Source organism: Rattus norvegicus, chromosome 17 (assembly GCF_021556685.1).
Source record: "Rattus norvegicus strain SHRSP/BbbUtx chromosome 17, alternate assembly SHRSP_T2T, whole genome shotgun sequence".
Lineage (NCBI taxonomy): Eukaryota > Metazoa > Chordata > Mammalia > Rodentia > Muridae > Rattus > Rattus norvegicus.
In genome coordinates this window covers 7,733,484-7,755,409 of record NC_141550.1, presented here as the reverse complement: position 1 = coordinate 7,755,409, position 21,926 = coordinate 7,733,484, and the positions used below count along the sequence as shown (strand labels likewise).

The 21,926-nt window shown below is 49.3% G+C and overlaps 1 protein-coding gene and 1 long non-coding RNA gene across 5 annotated transcripts in view; one reads left to right on the top strand and one right to left on the bottom strand.

Moving 5' to 3' along the window:
- The window catches only part of LOC102555284 (uncharacterized), a 218,096-nt gene that overhangs the window by 101,809 nt on the left and 94,361 nt on the right, over positions 1–21,926 (top strand). The window contains exons 4-5 of one of the 4 annotated variants that reach the window (XR_015641044.1): positions 17,030–17,195; positions 19,026–19,329. The exons of 1 other annotated variant lie outside the window; for it this stretch is intronic. This is a non-coding gene — a long non-coding RNA (uncharacterized LOC102555284). Of the gene's footprint in view, positions 1–17,029; positions 18,112–19,025; positions 19,330–21,926 lie in introns of those variants that run through there. 2 more of the 4 variants (XR_015641043.1, XR_015641045.1) reach the window with 2 other exon arrangements.
- The window catches only part of Trpc7 (transient receptor potential cation channel, subfamily C, member 7), a 121,798-nt gene that overhangs the window by 80,735 nt on the left and 19,137 nt on the right, over positions 1–21,926 (bottom strand). The window contains 1 exon segment of the mRNA NM_001191691.3: positions 7,351–7,533. Coding sequence (NP_001178620.2) covers positions 7,351–7,533 — 183 coding nt within the window.

Genomic DNA, 21,926 nt, shown 5'->3' with positions numbered 1-21,926 from the left:
ATATATGGACAGGAAAATTGAGGTCCCAAGATGAAATTACACATTTAAAGTCATATATCTTATAATCCAGGGCCCTGAGACTTCAACACAGAGAGCCAGGTACTTTCCTACTGTTTTTCCTGTGAAGTCTTCCAGGCAGAAAAGGGACCATGATTCACACACGTTTGTTCTGATTATTCTTTGTTTAATATTTTCTGCTTGGGAAAACCTCATTTCCTTGAGTAAAAGACATCACTTCCAAGCCAGGTGATTAATAGATGCTGGTTATTTTTGTGCCAGGCTAGAGCCCTGGGAGTGAGGAGAGGCATCCCCGAAGGGGTTGGTGATCAATGCTTTGGTCCCAACATGGTTTGGCAGCAAGCAGCTTCATGCCGCACAGCTTGGGGTGGTGGACAAGCAGCCAGCCTGATTGCTCTCATCTTACCTCTGTGCATCTGCTAGCACAGCGTGCTGCAAGGAGCTCAGTGGGAGAATGTCTGCTGGAGCCTGTGCGTGTCTGACTGGCCTCTCAGATGCCCTCTGGAAAGACCTGATATCCCCAGGTCCCCTTTGTTCACTGGCCTTGCCTGTGCGTTGTGCAGACAGAGGAAATGAAGCAGGACCCAACAGAGGTCACTCGGCCTCTCCCCAGTGTCCTGTCCATGAAGGATACACAAGGGAGACAATGTCAGCTGGTTCTGACGGCTGCTGGGCCTCACTTTTCCTTTCCTCTCCTTTTTCTTTTTCATCGAGGTTCTAGAAGGTTAGAATGGCCTGTAATGTACACTGGAAGCCCCCGGGGTAGTAAGCGAAGTGCTCTGTCTATATCTATATACCTGGCAATCAAGAAATGCACAGTCACATTCCTAGCTAAATGCAATACTGCTGCCCAGCAAGCTCTGTTTCCTTCTAGAAGGTCTTTCAGTAGAAAAGTGGATCCATTTGCATCATGTCTATAAACCGAGCACAAGGTGTCCACTGGGCCCACGTCTAGGTGGGATGATGCGGGTGGATAATATGTCCCCACCCCCACACCTATTGACTGCTTTCCTCACAGCCAAATGCTCTCCCATTGAGGTATTCTCCCTAAAGCAAGCCCTCTCCTCAGAGGGAAGCCTTCCATGGTGTTGAGTCCCGTGGGCAAATTTTACAAGTTTCTCTCCTCCTGCTTATAAAAGGGTGATGGCAGCCCTAGGGAATGCTGGGCTGGTGTGTTTGATAGTTACTGCAGATTGTTGAACGGACAGTATAGAGTCATCTGGAAAGCAAGCCACTGGGGATGTCTGACAGGGAGTTGCTAGGTTGGGCTGACTGAGGTGGGAGCGCTGTGCTGTGCTGTCTGGGCTCCCCGGACTACACCATCATCTGCTTCCTGACTGGGGATACCCAGTGACCATCTGCCTCACAGCCTGCTTAACTGACTTCCCATAATGGGCTGAACACTCAAAGCAGGAGCTAAGACAAACTCTTCCTTCCTTAAGCTGCTTTTGTTTGGTAATTTTGTCCCAGGATGAGACGTGCCATGGCAAACTGGCACTCGGAGTAGGGTTGTCGTGGGGCAGAAGATGACCGTGTGGCTTGTAGGTAGGCCTGTGAGCTGGCTCATCAGGATGAACTGGGGTGTGTGTGACTTAGGGTCAGAAAAGCCTAAAAACCCTAAGCAGAGCTCAAGGAACCATTTGTGTGGGAGCTGTGAGGGTCAGGATGATCAGTGGAGCCTGGCTCGTTCCCTTTTAGAGGGTAACACAGTGCTGTACCAGGAACTGGGATAAAAGCCATTTGTTTTTATTCTGACAAAAAACTTGTCTGTGTTCTGGCTGTAATCTGATAGCTCAAGTGAGGCACAGTTCAGGATTACAGGGTGCCTGGTTTGGCAGAAATGCAAAGCCATGAGTAGTCTGTAGCTAGTCTGGGGCTGCTGCCTCTCACCAAATCTACTCAAGTCAGTGGTGAGAGCAAGAACAGGGAACGAGGATTTGACAAATGTGTGAACTGGAAGAGAAAGGAGAAGTTCAAACAAGACAGTAGCTGTGATTCTTGAAGGAATTAGCATCAGTAAGAGAAACCTTCTGCTATGCACTGGGACAGTAGGACAATAGGACAGTAGGACAATAGAACAATAGGACAATAGGACAGTAGGACAGTAGGAAAGGTGTCTGAGGGTGAGACTGGAGGCTGCATTTGAGAGACATCCAGTTCATCTGAGAGGAGAAAATGCCACTGAAGCGCTCCCTACACAAAGGCCTGTGCAGTTGTGGTCCAAGGGAGCCGGATGACTTCCTGAGCTGACAGCAGGGTTTGTCAACATCATGCATGTGGCATCCAGTTTTACAGGTATACAAGATTCGAGAAGAGTGGGTCACGGAGGCTAATTCGAGGGTTCCCAAGGCTGGTGAGCCAGGCATCTGCCAAGGAATACTGCATGTACAGAGTGGGTCTGGCTCCGGCTATAGTAGTAGCCTATAGTAGTGTGGCGTGGTATGGTGTGGTGTGGTGTGGTGTGTGGTGTGGTGTGTGGTGTGTGGTGTGTGGTGTGGTGTGGTGTGATGTGGTGTGGTGTGGTATGATGTGGTATGGTATGGTATGGTAGTGTAGTAGATCAGGCTACTCTAGGAGGATTGAAGGGCAGGCGACTCAAGCCCTTGGAGCCCAGATGATTCTCTTATGAGCCCCAGATGTCCAACATGGAGCATCAGGACCTGGTGTTTGCCCTGGTGGATGCCGGTCTTGCTTTTGTTTGACCTTTCCTTACTGTGCTCCTATTTTTCAGTTTGGGGATGAGAATGTTTACTTTGTACCTCTGTGGAGCAGAATGATGTCATCGCTTTTGATATTATTGACTCGTGGTTAAGAGAATGCACTCAGAACACACTCTGCACGGCTGCTTTTGAACAGTGTTGGAACCGCCGGGGGCTACGCATGAGAGAGGCTGCTGCTTCTGACTCTGATTGTGGGGAACAAGAACACGACCTGTTCTCACTGGCTCTGTAACAGCCGAGCTGCGTCTGTAGAGCTCAGAGGCAGTGACTGAAGATGTATGGGACTAGCCGCTGTCACCGAAGAGCCTGGACTGCCTGGACAGAGACGTGCTCCTTCTGTAGAAGTAAGGAGTTAGTGAAACAGCCATTTCTCCCTTCACTCCATTTGGGCCATCCACTTCTCTCCGTGTGTCTGTCTCCCCAAGTAGGAGGCCTTTGTTTGATTATGTCCAAGAGGTTAAAACTTCTGTGATGCAAAACAGGACAGTCTGGGTCCCCCCCCCCCCCTCCTACTCCCTTTGAATACCACAGGACCCACCCCTACAGAGTTCTCTGGCTTATCTAGGAGAGTCGTCTGGTCCTCTCTCAGGCAGATGGGAGGAGGGATGACGATGAAAGAATCAAGCAAAAAGGAAGGCAGACATCACCCTTTAAGTCCACAAAAGATGAAGCAGTGAGGAGGAGAAAGAGGAATGAGATGCATTCCCCCTTCAACAAGTCACATATGTCAGCAAGACACCAAGCAGTCTCCACATGCCAGGGTTCTGGGTTTGCTTTATGATTGAAACATGGGCTCAGCTGAGCTGAAATTGAGATCCAGGGCAGTTGGACCTTTCCAGAGGGTGAGCCTAAATGCCTCAGGTTTATTTGGAATCAGTAGATTGTGGAAGAGGCTTTTTCCTTTCTGCAAAGGAAACTTGAGACCGAGAGACAGCAAGCTGCCTTATTCAGCTGGCGTATGGCCTGAGAAGATGATGAAGCATTTAAGCAGCGCCAAGCCGAAGCTGGGGGTGGGTTTGAGTAGCTGTAGGGAACAGGCATAGTTGCTTTAGAGCTCTGGTGAGGGTGGCTGTGGGACAGATTCTTCTTACCTCTGAATTCTCGTGAGGTGAGCTCGCTCTCTCGTGACGTGAACTCGCTCTCTCAGGTGGACAGCAGGTAGGGTCTCAAGTGAGCCCTTAGCATTCATCCCTTGCCTTGCCTGTGAGCAAACTAACACTACTGCCTTCTCCCCACAGGGGATGAGGGCTGGCCATGTTTTATCCCACTTGAGTCTCATCAGAGCCTGTGAAGTTGGCCTTATCATCCTGCCTTTAGTAGCAAGAGAAGTAAGACGAGGAGTCTAATTGTCTGTTCAAGTGAGTCTATGACTTGACCTCACTGGGCTCACTCCCAGCCACGTCTCCAACAATATCACTCAGGGTTGCCTTCAACTGCATTACTGAGTCTGAGTTACCCTCTTCTGTTTGTGAATCAGGGTCTCATTATGTAGCTCTGGTTGTCCTGGAATTCACTCTGTAGACCAGGGTGGCTTCCAACTCCTAGAGATCCACCTGCCTCTGCCTCTCAAGTTCTGGGATTAAAGGTGTATGCCACCATGCCTGTCCTAAAGCAAAAGTCATGGAGGATAGTCACAACTTAGACAGTTGATCACTCCAAGAGAAATTTTATACTAGATGGTGTCCTTACCATGGGGCTACTTTTAACATCCTTGGGGGAGACAAGCAGGGCAAGTTGGAGAATGGCTTAGGGGACAGTAGGACATTGGGTGTCAGTGTGTCACCACTGAGACAGCAGTGGCACCTCTCCTTTGGCATACAGGGGACAGCACAGTCTCCAGAATATTGCCTGTCTTGTCGTCTGGAAATTTGCAGAACTTTTCATAAAGAAAAAGCTCATTCATTAATCCACTTTTGCAGAAGAAACATGAAGTCATGCCAGTGACTTGGCTGAGACCACAAGGCTACACAGTCTATGGTTCGGGCTGGAAGTCTGTGTCCTGATACCAGCTCAGGATTGTCATGTAATGGAGGTTGACAGGTGCTGAGATGAGAGGCAGCATTCCTGTGTGTGAGCAGGCCCAGGGCAGCACACACCACTCACATGCAGACATTCCGTAGACAGAGAGCAAGCTGGTGCTTCAGCCTGATACGTGGGCCACGTGAAGAGCTCCATGGTTCTGTGACGTGTGTGTTTTCTGTGACGCACACTAAGGTCTCTCTGGTGTCTTGGAGCAAAGGTACCTGTCTGATTATGCTGAACTCAAGGTAACCAAATGAATTTGAACGTATTTTAATGGCCACACCTGATTAGATAGATGCCTGTGAAAATGCCAAGAATAACTAGTGTCATTCGATGTCTGCATTACTGGGCTGATCTGATAGCATGTGGGCAGGATCGTAGGCTTGATGGTCGTCTATCTTCGACCATCTATCCATGAGTCTATATTTCTATCATCTATCTACACACCTATCTTATCTATGTATGTATGTATCTATATATATATCTACGTATGTATCATGTATGTATCTATGTATGTATCATGTATGTATATATCTATACACCTCTTATCTATGTATGTATATGTATCTATCATCTATCTATACATCTATATTATCTATGTTTGTATCTATCATCTATCAACTATCTATCATCTACTACATCTATCTATCTCTCATCTATGTATGTATGTATCTATCCATCCATCCATCCATCCATCCATCCATCCATCCGTCAATGTATCTCAGATACAAAAGGCAACGTATTTGTACATGGACCTTGGTAATTGTCATTTGCAAGTCAGATGTCCAGGGCAGGACTGTCTTTGTGAGGATATGCTAAGATTCCTGAGGTCAAACTGGAAATGCATTCTATGATTCATAAGCCTTCCTAATATTAGACATTTTCATTAGTAATTCACGATAGAACAGATGTCAAGAGAAGCTCCAGGGCTGCCTGCCTTTGCATGGTGGCATGCACGGTCAGAGTATTTGCACATTGGACGTCTGTGACATGAGCAAGGTTAGCACCCACACAGTCATCTCTCACCATCTTCCCACCTGTGGAGGCAGCAGACGCTTGACATTCAGGATAGGTATTTCCTGAGACCTTTATGACTCCCTTAATTGGAAAATTCCACCAGGGCAAATCATTTCCCTCATGAACCCCTTTCATTCTGACCTCGGCCATCATGACCACGGAGGGCTTGGGTTTCCTATCTCACTCTTTATTGGATCATTTGTACCTGTAGCTGGCGACAGAGAGATGTCACGGTGAGGAAATGGCTGGATACCCTCTTACTGAATGACTCTATCCCCAATGGCTGTTTTGCTAGAGGATTTGAATTTACATTTGAAAGGAAAAATGGGCAATGTCTATAGGTAGGCACTACTGATTGCTTGTACTGGTCAGGTTCTGTGGATATAAACCGCAGAGCCCCAGTATCTCCTATTCCTGGCTGGTTCAGACCACATTGTCATGCCCTGTGAGGGGCAGCAGGCTACCCTGGCTGGTGAACACAGGGGTGCTTGGGAGCTTGGAGGTACCTCAAGCTTCTGACCCCCAATATCACATGGGCTCAACAGCAGGGCTTGCATGAACCCGAGACTGTGGGATGCCTCAGCCATTCTAGAATGAGACCCCTGCTCTGGTTAAAACAAAGCAAAGCAAAACCTCTGATCAGATTTGGGCCTGGGTTAAACTGCGTTTTCACAAGCTCAAAAACACAGATTTGAACTTGAAGCTTGACTTCACCCGGCACCTGGGAACTCAGTCTCAGGGAAACCCATTTTCCTCAGGTTTAGGACGATTACTGAAGTAAAAGCACAGAAAGCCTTGCAGACCATGACTGCCCTCCCCAGATGAGCCTCTCAGGCACACACCACTTGTTGCTGACGGGTTTACAGTCCTTTCCTGCCCTGCTTGGATAATCAAGGGAAGAGGAACGTTCAGAGCCTAGACTGGGGCATGTGAGTACCATTTGGTTAAAAGTGATTGCTTTGAGACAGGGTCTCGCAGTGTAGGTGTGGCTGGAGATGTGAGAGAAGCTGGGACAGCAATGACCACACACAGAAGGACCTTAGTGTGTAATGACGAGAGGGTGAGCCTGCCCTTGGGCATCTACTTGAGCTTTCTCCTAAGAACTTAATGAGACTTTGGAAAGAACCATCTCTAAGCTAAGCCTCTGAGGCCCACAGGTCTTGCCTGGCCCCCTCTCCAAGCTGTTTCTATATATCTAGTTCCTTGGTGTGGGGAGAAAGCTCAGTTGATGCTACGGAGAGATCAATTACATGCTTTCCAGCAAGCCGTGGGCTGGCTGGCCAGCCCGGGGGAGCCCTGCTGGAGATGTGTCCTGACAGCCCTTTGGAGACTGTGACTTCTGCTCTCTGGGCTCAAGGCCTGCTTATGGGCAGATTGTGATTCCTCTGTTGGGAATTGGGAGCCCAGGTAGGAAGGGGAAGGAAATCTGAGCAGCTCTGCAAAATTGACAGCTCCCTCTCTAGGCAGAATCTGGGTGCCACAGTTCCTTTGCGGGAACATGAGTGCATGAGACAAAGCTGGGCCAGCAGCCCTACAGAGCCAGGCAAGAAGGCAGGAAAGGCGGAGAGCTTACCTTCTTGACTTCGTACTTAATGGCAAGTTTGATGCGGCTCAGACTTGGACGGTGGTGGTCGGACCAGACTTGCAAGTTCACGTCGCCATTTAAAATTGCTTCCACCTCTTCCGTGTCTCGGCACAGGTCCAGCACGCCCACCACAAAGTCCTTGCATTGCATAGATAACTTCCTGTAGTCGTTCTGACAGAATAAAAAGACATCAGGGCGCGTCACACTGAGCCCCATGGGCTGGCTTAGCACAGTGAACTGTGCAGGGCCTTGCAGCTAGAGGCATGCGCTGGCACCAGGGTGGAAGACTGTGGCTCTCCCCTGGGCCTGCTGCCCTCCCTAAGCTAGCATCTGCTGAGTTAGTGTCCGTGGTCTCCTAGGGCGTGTGCTGAACTCATGGACCCCTGCACCCTCCCCCACCTCCTGGGCCAGAATTCACAGGGATAGGGCCTGGGAATCGCCACCGTGTAAGTTTGCCCCGGTGATCTGTGAGTCTACCCTGCCCTCTCCAGACTTCTTTCAGAGTATCAGAATACCGTAGAAAACGGCACTCCCGTCAGCGCTGGGGACTGCTTTACAAGGCTTCGCCGGAAAGCCACAGCTGGTGAGCTTAACCTGGAAACATAACGCACACAGGTGTGCCTTTCACTGTTGGGAAACCTGGCTTATAAATCTTAAAATGAACTGGAATTTACATCTAGCATTATGCTTTTTTTTTTAAAAAAAAACATACACACATTTATTTAGCAAACTGTGACTCCTGCGCTCCCTGCCTGTTGAATAAACTGCTCTAGGTCTCGACCCTCTTGCTAATGTTTCTCCTTTCATTAATGAATTGCTCCTGGGCCCTGTCCCAGTTCCCCAGTATCTCAGTGAACTCCAACATGTTTCTCTTCCTAACAGATAGTTCAAAATCTCAGACAGTGCTGCAAAATGTTGTCATAAAAAAAAAAAAAAAGAGTATTCCATGTCGCCCGCACATCACCTTTTCCCCAAATATTTCCCCTTGAAGCTTCCTTTCGGCTCTCTTAGTTGAAATCACACACATGTCAAATGTCACTCTCAGTGTTAATCACTATCATCAACCCACAGGCTCACAACCCACAGTTGGCAGATAGGACAGCTTTGCCCTCCCGAAGCCTGGATTCCTCAGCACATAGGCAGGAGCCTGGCGGAGGAGCAGCTCAGACACTTCCCTGAGTTAATGGTTTCCAGCTCCTTCCTGGATGCCACCCCAGAATGTCACTTTGCATTACACACAGAGGTCAGCCAGCGCCTGTTTGCTGGGGAAAGGAAAGGGATCAAGCAAATATTTTCAGACAAGAACGGCCATGCTCTGTTTTAATTCAGAATTTAGGTAGAAGAAGAGAGTTTCAGAGTCTCTGTGGAGAGGTGGCTGTGGCAAGGCTTGGGGAGATTGGCGTGCTGGGTCCATGGGGAGTGCAGGAGGTCTGGACAGCTAAGACAGGGCTGACAGGAACACTGCATTCTGCCTTTCTTCTTCCTAGGACTCACCCACTCACCATCCACTCACTCTCAAGGAGCTACTGCCCACCAGATGGTGACAGTGCCAGTGAGATGTGTAGCTGTTTCTAAACACCGTGGGGCAGAGGAAGCTGGGGACCCACCCTCAGAGTTGCATTCAAGAGCAGCAAACGCCCAGAGGAGTGTGCACGGAGCTACCCTGTCCCAAATCATCCAGAAGTCATCTTGGATGCTGAGCTTTCCCAGTGCCAACGAGGCACCTTCTTAGTCCCCACAGAACCCTGGGAAGGAAGGGCTGTCACCATTTCCAGCCAGAAGCCTTGAGACTTAGCTTCAGGGGCGGGGGCACACCTGCTGTATGCAGCCTTCTCTCCCTCACGTCACAGAGGACCTTGTTTTTGTCAGAAAAGCAGCAGCAGCCCAGGCTCACAGCTCCCCGTGGACTGTCCCCTCCTGCTTCTGCACTCAGGAAGCCAGGGCCCTGTCCCCTCTGCTCCTCCCTAAGCCAGTCTGTCCACTCACACTAGACAGCTGCTCAAGGACACCTCCTTCCTGCCCTCCCCTGCACCATCAGCCTTTCTGCCTCCTGCTGGCCCCGCGTGCACTGGCCCCGCGTGCACACATGCTGTTATTCCTCTGTCTTAAAAACAAATGTCGGGGTTGGGGATTTAGCTCAGTGGTAGAGCGCTTGCCTAGGAAGCGCAAGGCCCTGGGTTCGGTCCCCAGCTCCGAAAAAAAGAACCAAATAAATAAATAAATAAATAAATAAATAAATCTTTAAAAAAAAAACAAAAAAAAAACAAAAAAAAAAAACCCAAATGTCTTAAGACTCCCATCACAGCCCCAATTTCCTGTGCTGTTTGACAGCAGAACTCTGACCACGGTTGTCTCCACTCATTGCCTCTGTTGCCCTCTGGTGTGGCAGATTGTCCCATTGAGCAGTGCTCTCAGGCGTGGGCTCCACTGTGGCCACAGTCACAGAGGACATTCCCATCTCCGAGTCAGCAGCCGAGCATAATCTCCTCAGTGCATCGGGGTGGCCACGTGCACGAAAAGCTCACTTCTGTTGCCGATCCAGCTGATGGTGGCACCACAGTTTGTCTGTTCACTCCCTTGCTGAGGCCGCTGGGTGTTTCTAGCCTCCGGCTGAGAAGACCAAGTGGCTATAACGGTCAGCGTGCAAGTCTTCGAGTGAACTCACTGTCCTACTTGTTAGAGTAAATCCTAAGTCCTGGGTGGCTGAGCTTGCTGTAAATGCATGTGGGTTTGGTAATTCACGTCTGGGACACGCATACCATTTCCTGTGGTCCTTTCTTGGATTCTCTGTCTTCCTTTCTGTAGCTTCACGTTAAACGCTAAGGGTTGGCATTCCGAATCCCCCGGCTTTGTTATACATTTAAATATTGCTTTGGGCTTTTTAAAATTTCTTTTTTGTTTTTACATAAACTTAACAGCAAACGTATTTCTATCTATAAGGAACAGCGCTGGAATTTTTTTTTTAAAGTGATATTGGTTTGAATCTCCTGATGCATTTCTGGTCCCAACACAGACAGCAAACTACATCCAGCAGCCTACGTTGATCCTGAACTTTTGGTGCTGGGCCGGCCGTTTAAAAGCACGGGCTTCAGTTAGTCATTGGTTTTCCTGGTTTTGGTGAAGAACACTCCAGCTTGTCAGTTTTGTCAAAATGACTGACAGATAAAAATCAGGAGAGCGAGAAGCTCATTACCCAGATGGGACAAAAGCAATGTGACTTTCTCAGGTCGGTGCTATGGAGACACCCACACAACTCGGGATAATTAGCACTCATTCCTCAATGGAGGTCCTAGAAATCAAATTTCAAAGGAGTGCGGACTTCAAATCCACCCCCACACTCTTCCCTTCAGGGACCTGGTTATGGGAGGAAGTATTTATCGAAATCTTCCACTGGAGCAAAGGGAGATGAGATAGCGGATGAACCTGCTGTACGCCGGAGGGAACGTTTGTTTCCACATGCCTGATGCTGTTGAGATGGTTGTAATAACAGTACCAACAGATGTCCCTTAAACACGATGTGTCACCCAACAGTCACACTCTCCCACGCAGCCTCATGATCCCTACATAAGGCGACTGAGATTTGGCTCCTGACGTTAGTAACCTGCGGTCAATGGAACAGCTCTGAGAGACCGTGAGGATTCAGTCACACGGTTCTGAGAAGAGAGGCACTGCGGCCGGCCGGCGGGACACATGGGTCTCTGGAATTGTAGTGTGGAGCAGAGAAGAGGGAAGGCTACACAGCGTGGAGGGAATCACCTCTTTTCCTTCCTTTTCTCCGTCTCTGCCCTCATCCCTCCTTGTGGTTTGATTGTTAAATGTCCCCATAGGCTCGGAAGTTTGAATAATTGGCCTCCGGCTGATGACACTGTGTGTGTGTGTGTGTGTGTGTGTGTGTGTGTGTGTGTGTGTCTTAGGAGATATAGCTCACTGGAGGAGTCAGTCAGCCGTGAGGCTTTACAGCCTAGCCTGAGCTCCTGTTCATGTTCTGCTTCCTGAATGTTGACTCAGCACATACAGCAGCTTCCTGCTGCCCCCAGCGTGCCTTGCCTGCCCGCTGCTTGGTCCTCCCAGCTGTGACTCACTATGATCCTCTGGAACTAGAAGCCACGATGCACCTTCTTTAAGTTGTTTCGTTAAGGTGTTCTGTCATAGCAACAGCAAAGTAATTCCCTTTTCCTTCCTTCCTTCCTTCCTTCCTTCCTTCCTTCCGTCCTTCTGTCCTTCCTTCCTTCCTTCTGTCCTTCCTTTCTTTTGCCCATTTGATGGATTAACATTCTACATGGTGATTGAAATGTAATTATGCTGATTGTTGGCTATGATAGCAGTGGGTCACTATACTGATTTCGTGGGTTTAACACCACACACGACAGAGTGTTAGACTGTAGTCTACAAGCAGAAAATAAATTTATATAGAGCTGTACACACAGAGAAATACATCTGTTGATAGATGACAGAAGACAGACAGACAGATGATGCACAGATAAACAGAATTACATTTTGCTTATCTCTAGTAACAAGAAATGCCATTCTGTAGGTGATGAAGCCAGGAGGGGTACCTTTGGTAGGTAGCTGTAGATATTTTCATTCATCCTTTTGCTTTGAGTTAAATATAAACAAAAGTGATTGGCTGAGAGCCGATAAGAGGCGATGCAGTTCAGATTTGAAGAGGTCAGTTAGAGTTTTGGGGGGAATATCAGAATGAATGGGCCAGGATCGGCTTCAGAGTTCAGGTAGGAGGCGGCAGGGGTTAAGGCTAGCCTGGGGCTGCATGGGGGAGTTGGAGAACAGCTAAAAAACAAGGCTTTATCCAAGCAAACAACTAAAGTAACACAAAAGCAACCACAAAAGAGCTCATTTGAGGTTTATGGTAATAAATATAAGATGAGGTCCATTAATGGGATTCTGTTTTTTCTAATATGTCCCCCTGCCTTTTGGGTGCCTACAAAGAGTAATCAGAAACTTGTTTTTTTCCAAAGAGAACTCCAGAGTTGTTGAGGACTATATAAAGGAGTGGTTTTAATGGTGGTTCATGGAGCCAAGGCCGGTAGGAGGGGAAGGAGACTCAGGGAGAGGGAAAGTGGACAGACAACATCAGGGAGTTCGGTTCCGGAGGAAGACAGAGTTAGGGAGTAAGGGAGACGGAAACACTGGAGGGCACAGAGTATGGTGTGCGATGCTTTGATTGTTAGGGCTCTGCATTTCCTCATGGTGACAAATGGGTACCACAGACTGGCTCGTGGTGACCAGGAGAGAGTGAGGATTAGAACACCGGAAGAAGAGAGTCAGCCAAACCCAGTCAGAATGCCACCAGGGTGATGTGTTCATACTGCCAAAACAGAGTCAACAGCGGTAGCCGAAACCACAGGGGAGTGACTGCATAGCCCCACAGTGCGCTGCCCTGTCCCACGGTCAGCAGAGACAACAGCAAGGGGTAGGACGGTCCACTGATGTCAGTCAGGCACGGATGTTCTTGGGATGGGAGGCAGAGAAAGGTCTGGGTGTGACAAGGAACAGCAAGGGGATACCAGTTTCAACCCCAAGTTCAGTGCTGTCGACACTGTCAGGGGCAAGAGCTGTCAAGGCAACTGTGTCCCTAGTGGGACATCTCTTCGAAAAATGATGCCGGCACCTGCAGGAAGCAGGGAAGGTGGCAGCTTTACCGACGGATGTGTTCCAGCCAATGAATGGGAAGGTACAGGAGATGGAGAAAAGGCGTGTGTGGGTGGGAGAGAGTGCTTGGGGGCAGTCTGAAGCTCCAGTGTAGTTCAGAGTGACTAGGGAGACCCCGTGCCCCCTGGCGATGACAGAGAAGCCTCATTAATCATGGTGTGAGGATTTGGTGAGCCGAGGCAGGAGAAACAGGCAGCATCACACACGCAGGATCCTATGGCTACCCCGGGACTCCACCCTGGTGCATTTCCTCCTACATGCTTGCTCGATGGGTGAAGTATGTAACATGTAACACATGGCTGAGTTCTTATTAATTATAACTGGAATCAGCTGCTGGACGTGGACTGCTGGGTGAGAACCTGAGCCTTGCTCTCTCTATGATAATGAGAATTGGTTTCTTTGAGCGGACAGAAGTAGAGATTCTGGGTAAATCTCTTAATACAGCGAGGGTCGAGAACTGCCAACGTTGTAGCAATCTGGAACTCGCCCAGCACATTGTAGCGATCTGGAGCTCCAGGTTTACAGGGAACCTCAACAAGGATTCTTATCTATCCTGGTTTAGCTCTTTCAGGGCCTCTCTGAATACAGCTGACAAGTACCTGTGTTGGACCAACTCCCTTAGCTTCACTCAGTGAAGCCCTTGGATGCATGGTACAAACAGAGGTCAGAAACTTGGAGTGTGGGGATGGGGCAGAGTTCTGATGGCTCACAGAACGGCTTCTGTACCAGGTGGTGCTGACCCAGGCCCTGCGGATGCTTTAGTTTCCCACCTGGATTTTGGTTACTTGGTTGATGGTTACTGACATTGACAGGGCCTCTTAGCATAGCAGCCCATCTGTGAAATTCCGTAAGTAACAGATTACTGTGCTTGATGGTTTTCTTAACAGGTCCTCTGTTGGATGAAGAGGCTTGCCTAGGGACAGAGCTGCATTTAGAGAGAACAGTTCCGGCACTCTTTGGGAAAGCTGGGTATCACACCTACTAATGCAGCAAGCATATTTAAACAGCCGTGATGTGGCAGGCACCGGAGAGACATACCTAAATAAAACATAGCCCTTGCATGCAAGTTACCAAACTAAGACCACAAGGTTGCTGGAAGGGCCCTGGGACAGAGTCAGGCATTCCACAGACACGCTGCCATCAGGGCTTTCAAAGGGGGAGACAGAGTAGGAACTGAGACCTGTGGACGAGTAGAAGCTAAGAGGGCTGAGGCAGGTGTGAGGCATAGCAGGGGTGAACTTTGGGGAGGGGGGTTGCAAAGGCCCTGTTGGGAAGGGGCCATCCCTGTGTAGGCTGGGCTAGATGTTGGTGACTCTGACCAGGCCTGATCGTGTGCACAGACTGTGTGTATTACTCAGCACACCAAGTCTGCTCATGTGTCTGCACAGGAGCCCACACACTTCACAAGTCTTTACCCAGAGCTAGGATGTTACTTGGCTTTATGCTGCAGAGTTCTCAGCAGGGCCTTGCCTGAGCCTCCTGCCCTTCTGCCCGTGCTGCAGTGATTCCAAACCTGGATGTGTCTTGCCCAGTCCTTGCAGCCCACGCCTCTCCACCCATCCTTGACCTCTTCTCTGTCTTGGCAGTTCTTTATTTTACACACATGCACATGCGCGTGCGCACACACACACACACACTCCACTGTGCACACACAGTCCTCTCTAGTCACCCTATGTCTCCACCCTATGTCAGAATGATTGCTCCAAGCTGTGACTAAGGATTGTAAGTTGAAATAGAAAGATGGATGGTCTTCACGAAGGGTCCTCTCTTCTGCCAGCCTCCCGCCACACAGCGTTGGCCCAAGCATGCTTGGCTGGAATTGCCATGGTTTGAAGGTGTTGCCCAAAGCTCCCATCTTGGAAATGTAGCTGCCAGTGCTGCAATGTTAGAGCCTAATGAGAAGTAACTTAGTCAGAGGGCTCTGCCCCTGTGATTGTACTAAGGTCAGTATCAGGGGAGTGAATACATTGTGACATGAGCTAAAAACTGTACTTAGAATGGTCTGGTACTCCTACCTCCCACCATGGGACAAAGCAGGAAGAGACTGCGTATGCGCACACCTGACCATTGGTCTTTCCAGCCTTTGGTTAACTTCTCTTTGTAATTCATCGAACCTGCAACATTCTATGATAAAATAGAGTAAGAGAGGCACAATTTAAAAAGGTACAATTATTCCAAGTGTCGTTACCATTGGTTATCCTTTATCGAACTCTTGCTGTGTGCCAAGACTTGGGCTGCCTTACATACTTAGCTCATCAAATTCTCATGGGAAACTTAGGGTGTAGATACTGTTAACGTTTCTGTTCCCTGGATGGGGGTCTGAAGTCCAGAAACTTGCTGACAGCCAAGATTCAAGCTCAGGTCTCCACATCTCAGAACACGTAGGTACTCATAGCAACACTAACTGTGTTAGCACATGACCTGAACCCCCATCACCTCTCTGACAGGCAGGAAGAAGCAACAGTGTTCAGGGTCCTTCAGGGCCTGGTGTTTGAGGCAGCAGTCCTGAGACTCCAGGCAGGGTCTTGTATTAACACACCCAGGGGAGGCAGGATGAACTGATGGGCGATTTTATGTCCTACTTGATTTAGGGGGATGCACACTGACTCATGTGTGGGGCAGAAGCTGACACACATTTCCTAAAAGAATGGGTCCTAAGTCTCCCAGGAAACTGCCGCAGTACATGCTCCAAAGCCCGCACTCCGTCCTGAGAGCTGGGTGATAGATATTCCACCCACTCTGTCCCCCATGCTGTTTTGATCTCATAGCTCGCCCTTTCCCTGTAGCAAGTCCCCTGCCCACTCATATCCTTGTCTGCATGGTGAGAGATATGGCACTGGGTTGATAGGCAGAAGGTTCCCAGAGGCCCCTTGTGGGGGCTTGGAAGGCCTTGCAGCTCGTTCCTCAGACACACAAAGAAACAGCCTGGCAGGTTGTAGCAACCACGCCTGTGTCAGCTCAGTCCCCGAGGGATCGCACAGTCAGCTGGGTGGCTTCAGCAAACCCATTTCTGGGATCTCTCTGTCCTGTCATGGCTGAAACTTATGAGATAGGTAGCTCCAGATGCCACCAAACAGAAGTGGCTCCTCCTGGGTCCTGCCGAGCTTCCTCCCATTGGCAAAGCCAAGCCACATCCACCCATGGTGGATTCTCTCAGTCATTCATCTAGCCATGGAAGATGAACCAAGCATCTTCGGTTCAGGCTGGGATCCGGGAGATGTGGAGAGTGGGCAGGCATGCCTTGCCTCTGTGAGGTTGGCTGGTGGTTCAAAGGTCACAGGAGCTCTCCTGCTTGTGAAAGTGGAACGCAATTGTTCTACAGTGTTACTAGTTTCTGTGAAAACATTTCCTTTTAAACAAACACTATTGGTACGATTTGGAAACAGGGTAAGAGTTTGCTAACCCCAAGGCAGCTGAGTGACTTTGAGGAACCTCCTTGTGGAAGGAGGTTTTACCCAGTGTGTGCTCACTGAGCTGCCTTGCACTGGAGCTACGAGGTGGGATAATGGGGTTCTTCTCCCTGCCCAGAGAGACACTGTCTCACTGGCAGACTGGTTTATATGTGACGAGTGTTAAGTGTTCACTGAGCAAAGGGCCACCAAGCACTCACAGCATGCCAGCAGCAGCCATAACAAGGCAAGTGGTCACTTCTCTTGTGGACCTTGCATTTCACTGGGGGGAAGGGAAGCTGCCTGGAGAGGCCACTGCTTCATGGAGTTGGTGAAGCAGGAGCTCCCTGAGGAGGTGACTTTGAATGAAGAGTGGAGGGAGGTGAGGGAGACAGCTATGCAAATTTGTGGTATGTTCCAGACAGGGTCGAAGACTGCAGAGCAGAAAGAGAGTGTCAGTCAGGGGTTGGTGAGGAAGAGCTGGAGGGCAGGGACGGGGCAAAGAGAACAGGAGAGGGAATGGGGAGAGCTGAGGCCAGGGGAGCAGCGGCGAACAGATGGTGGACGTCCAAACATCGCTTCTGAGAACTGTCCTCTTTTTCCTCCAGGGGGATGGGAAGTCATTGGAAGACTTGAGAGCAGAGCGGACACCATCTGATTCATGCTCTGAAAAGATCAGTCTGGCTGCTGGGATGGAGGGAACTGCAAGGGGCAAGAGCAGAAGCAGAACGGCCAGTCGGGATGTGGTTTCCATATCCTCAACGGGAGATGAAGGTGGCCAGGACCAGGCAAACGCCGTCAAGGGGTTAAAGGATGTTGGGTTGTGGAAGTCTTTGCAGGGTGGAGCTGAGTTTGGGTTGAGCATGAAGTCTAGGGAACGGAAAAGTCAAGGTGAAACTGGGGTTTGGAGTGTCAGCACCAGGCTGGGCTGGGCATCACTTAGCAACCCCACTTCCTTCCAGTCTCATGAGAAGGAACCCTTCCCCCTTTCCCGCTATGGTCAGCGGTGACAGCATGGGATAGGAATGGCAGCCTTGGAGTTCCAACCAAGCATGGGGACATCAGGCATTCTCTCTTGTCCCCCTGGGTGTCTGATTGCTACCAAGAGAAGAATGTGCTCTAGGCCTAGAGGCAGGCTAGAAAGGTAGGGAAATCTAGTTGACACAAGGAGAGAGAAGGAAGCTGCTCCCCCCATCCCCCCTGGATTCAGCTGCGGTCTTGGCCTCAGCAGAGCAGAATCTCAGTATAATTAACAACTGGGGCCTTTTCCTCTGTCTTAGCCACAAACCCACTCTTGTCCTGTATCTCATCAGAGACCCATTCCCAGGGAAAAGGCATATACTTAACCTCCCATAGGCTACTTTGCTAAGTTATAATTCTACCCAAGGCATTTCTGAAGCCACCTCACCCATTTCCTATGTCAAAAGGTGGGGGCAGGATTCTTAGCAACCTTCTGAGATGTACTCCAGGAGCCCCCCAAAGTGTTTATATGGCTAATGTTAGGATATTAATTGCTTAATCTTTCCCAAGAAGCCTGTACCCAAACTTGGGTAGTCTTGATTTTTGCCTGTGCTCTCAGGAAGTGAACACCTTGGCTGAGGTGGTTTCCTTTCGAGGATCTTCTCTCCCTTAGTGGTCATGCTCAAAGCCTGTACTGCTCTATCTTTGATAAAACTGCCAAACCTGCTTTAATGAACTGGCCAATCCTGAAATTCTTTGGTGTTGAAGTAACAAACCCCAGTATAGGCTGAGTCAAGGTCTCCCCAAATCCAAGCAGATTTCTCGGGCTGTTGACAGTGGCAGTGTGGAGCCATGTCTCGGTCCCTCAACACTGGCACCCACTGCCATCCACCATGGGCTCAGACCTAGGCCCTGACTAGGAAGCCTGGGGCCGTTACACAGTCAGACGTGACAATAGCTGACAGATAAAGACAGACTGGGTGGTTCATACCTCATTATCAAAGATGGGGTCTGCCCATGTTTGGGGAGCCGAGGAAGCCACCCTGGATGAAATAGGGTAGAGGGCTGAGCCTAGAAGGACACATTAGCCACCCTGTTTTAGAGGTGGAGGAAGCTAGGCCGAGGGCACGGAGAACACGGTACAGGAATCTGCATTGGGTCACGCTGGATGAGACAGAGGCAGAAGGGTAATGTGGAGAAGCAAACAGCCATTGGACCACGGAGAGGTTTTACTCCCTCCCATGTGGCGTGGAAACAGAAGGACCACCAGTTTGTAGTGGCGGGAAGGATACAGGAAAACGACCGGGGAAACATTCATGCTCTAAGAATCAAAGTGCAAAAAAATGGGAGCTCAGTGCATGACATGCTGGGGACAGACCGGGGAAGGGATTTCCTAACCGTGCTGGCATCTGATACGACTTTTCTTGCACACGTGCATTTGTGTACCAACGACACACCAGCAGTATAACTAGAAAAGGAAGTCTGGGTGGGTTACAGTTTTTAAAGCCTGCCTCGGCTTTGAGACGTCTGCACTGAACACAAAGACCCCATGGAGGTGGGAGCCCCTCAGTTGCTCTCCCAGTCAGGTTGCAGGGGTTTGAGCTTAGAATTTGACAATTTTGAAGATCATTTTCTTTCCTTCAGATAAATTGAAAGAAAATCCGAGGTGAGAGCAAATATGGCCTTCGCACCATACACCAACTGTGTCTTGTGAGAGTGGCTCAGGCAGGCGCTAATCTGAACTCGGCATTAGAGGGTGACTCACGTAGTGATTGCGGATTCGGAAGAAGGAATGCTTGTGAGAACCTTCGGGAAGAGCCATTGTGTGCACTCTATGGACAGAAGCACATTTGAACATTGTGACTGCTGGGAATGCTACTGATTAAGGACTAACAGCAAGATGGCAAGGTAGCAATTAAACAGTGCGGGACCCTCCGATGACGAGGACAAAAGAAAGAGCAAAAAATCAACTTAGGCAAAGCAGGGTCTGTGATTTCCCTGAGGAAGGGCCATGCAGCGTTCTCTTCTTTGCATCTAAACCTCAGGAGTGCTCTGCATTCTGTTTGACACTTAAATGGATTCTTCATATTTCCTAGCTCAGGATCGACACCCCACAGGATCTGTGAAACCTATGACTTGACCTCACTATGCAATCTGGTTTAAGAATCGTCTTGTGGAGGCTGGAGGGACGCTTCAAGGGTCAGGAGATCTGGCCGTTCTGGCAGAGCATCTCGGTTTGATTTCCAGCACCCATGTGGCAGACCACAGCTGCCTGTGATTCTATGCCGTGGTGTATGATTTGATGCCTGGCTTCATGCAGGCAAGATATTCACTCACATGAGAGAGACTGAGAGAGAAGGAGAGGGGTAGGTGGGGAGAGAGATGAGAGATAAGGAGAAGGAGGAGAGAGAGAGAGAGAGAAGGGGAAACAAGGGAGAGGGGAAGAGGAAGAGGGAGGACATTTGCAATAAGCCTTAAAATAGAGCTGTCTGTTAAAGGCAGTTAATTATCCTGAGCTTAGACAGATGTAGTAACTTTCTAAAGGTTCTGGAATAGATACGGTGTGTGTGTGTGTGTGTGTGTGTGTGTGTGTGTGTGTGCGCGTGCGCGCGCGTGCCTGATTGACCAGTTTATTAACTTCAGTCTCATCAACCCAGATGCCAGAATCTATAAGGGAAAACTGTCCTTATTATGTCTCAACATCCTCACTAACATGGGCCCCTTCTCAGAAGCCAAACCCTCTCCAGGCACACCTGTGCCCAGATTCCTGAGCATACTCTACGTTCACACACACACACACACACACACACACACACACACACTCACTCCTCAGATCCCCGAGCACACTGTGTCCCCACACACTCACTCCTCATGCTTCCCCTTCTGTCACCCATCTGTGAACTCCTTGGGGGGGGGGGGAAGACCACTCTGGGAAGCTTTTGCTCACAATGTATCATCCTGGGAGATCTCCTTACTCTCCAGCTCTTCCCTTGTTTCCAGGATGGAGGCCGGATCCTCTGTATCTTCCATCCCCAGTATAGGACTTGGCACAAAGCAGGGAACTACCGTTTGCAGGTAGGTTTTAACTTCTTAGTCTGTTTGCTTCTCTGTAAAATGGGAACAACAGTCCTCTCTTACGTTTTAATTAAAGACACTGGCTGTAGTTTGCTAAGCATTCTTGGTTTTATCCTCCACAATTAAAAAGTTGTATGAGTGTGTGTGTGTGTGTGTGTGTGTGTGTGTGTGTGTGTGTGTGTGTGTGTATGTTATTGCTGTTGTTTATGGTAGTATTCTACAGAAATCAGGAGCAGAAAGACTTGAAGCCTTGGGTGGTCACGTGGCTTTCCTCTCCTGGTGCTGTCTCCTCTCTCTACACCTTACCCCCATGACTATCATAAAGACTCTTTTATGACCTAACATCCCTAATGATATGTGATAGTGTGGGAGCGTTTGACCAAGCTGTTTAATCCCCTGGAGTAATGTGGAAATCGAAGCTACCACGTGAACACTTGGCTAAGCTTGCACGGCATGTGTGAGGGAAGAGCAGACCCAACACTGCTTCAAGTCTGATTTGCAAATTTGTCTGCATAGGGGAGATACTATTTAAAGGCGGCAGCTCTGGCTCCTGATGTTTCCAGCCTGATTTGAAAGTTTTTTCTATTCTTGCACATTTTCTGGAGCTCACTCCCATGTTTATGTTAAAAGTATCCATTTTAAGCCCATAAAACATCAAGTTTCTAATGTGCCTTGCCTAGAGTGTTGAGTGGACTCTTTGGAGAAGGAACTTAAAACACAATAATCACCTGACAAGAGACACTGTTGCCAGAAAGACTTGTTCTAGCAGTGGTAAGTGTGATGGGAAAAGACCCAAACTAGCATGGCCACATAGTATGCCCGGGAAGCTGTAGGGCATTCTTAGCAGACAAGCACTGAACCCCATCGTGATGAAGGCTGGTGGCTACAAGCTGATATGCCCTAGAAGGGAAGACGGGCTCCCGCCTGCCGGGTTCAAGCAAGTGCTTTGGGAAAGGGAGGTGGAGGAAAGGGAGAAGGAAGAAGGAAGAAGGGAGAAGGAAGAAAGAGGAAGAGAGTGGGCAGCAGGGAGTCTCTTCAAACCATTTGTTATTAGTGCTTAGCAATCTTTCCCAGCCTGGGACACAGTGACTATTGCTAACTTCATACTGTGAGGGTGAGGGGGTGGAAAGACCTGGGTGGTGTGGTACATGGTTATACCAACCAGCCCTTCTCTGTTTAGACCTCTATAATTCTTGGAACACTGTTCTTTTAGGGGAATACAAATACTGTCAGCTTTTATCAGTTTTCTATATCTTCTGTCACTGCCTCTAGTTTGACCTGAGCTTATGGCCCCACCTCCTAACCTCTTAGCCAGTAGGAAAGTGAAGAGAGTGCAGATGGAGGCCCTGCGTTTGCAGTGGGGAGGAGAGTGCAGGTGGAGGCACTGCATCTGCAGTGGGGAGGGAGATGCAGGTGGAGGCACTGCATCTGCAGTGGGGAGGGGAGTGCAGGTGGAGGCACTGCATCTGC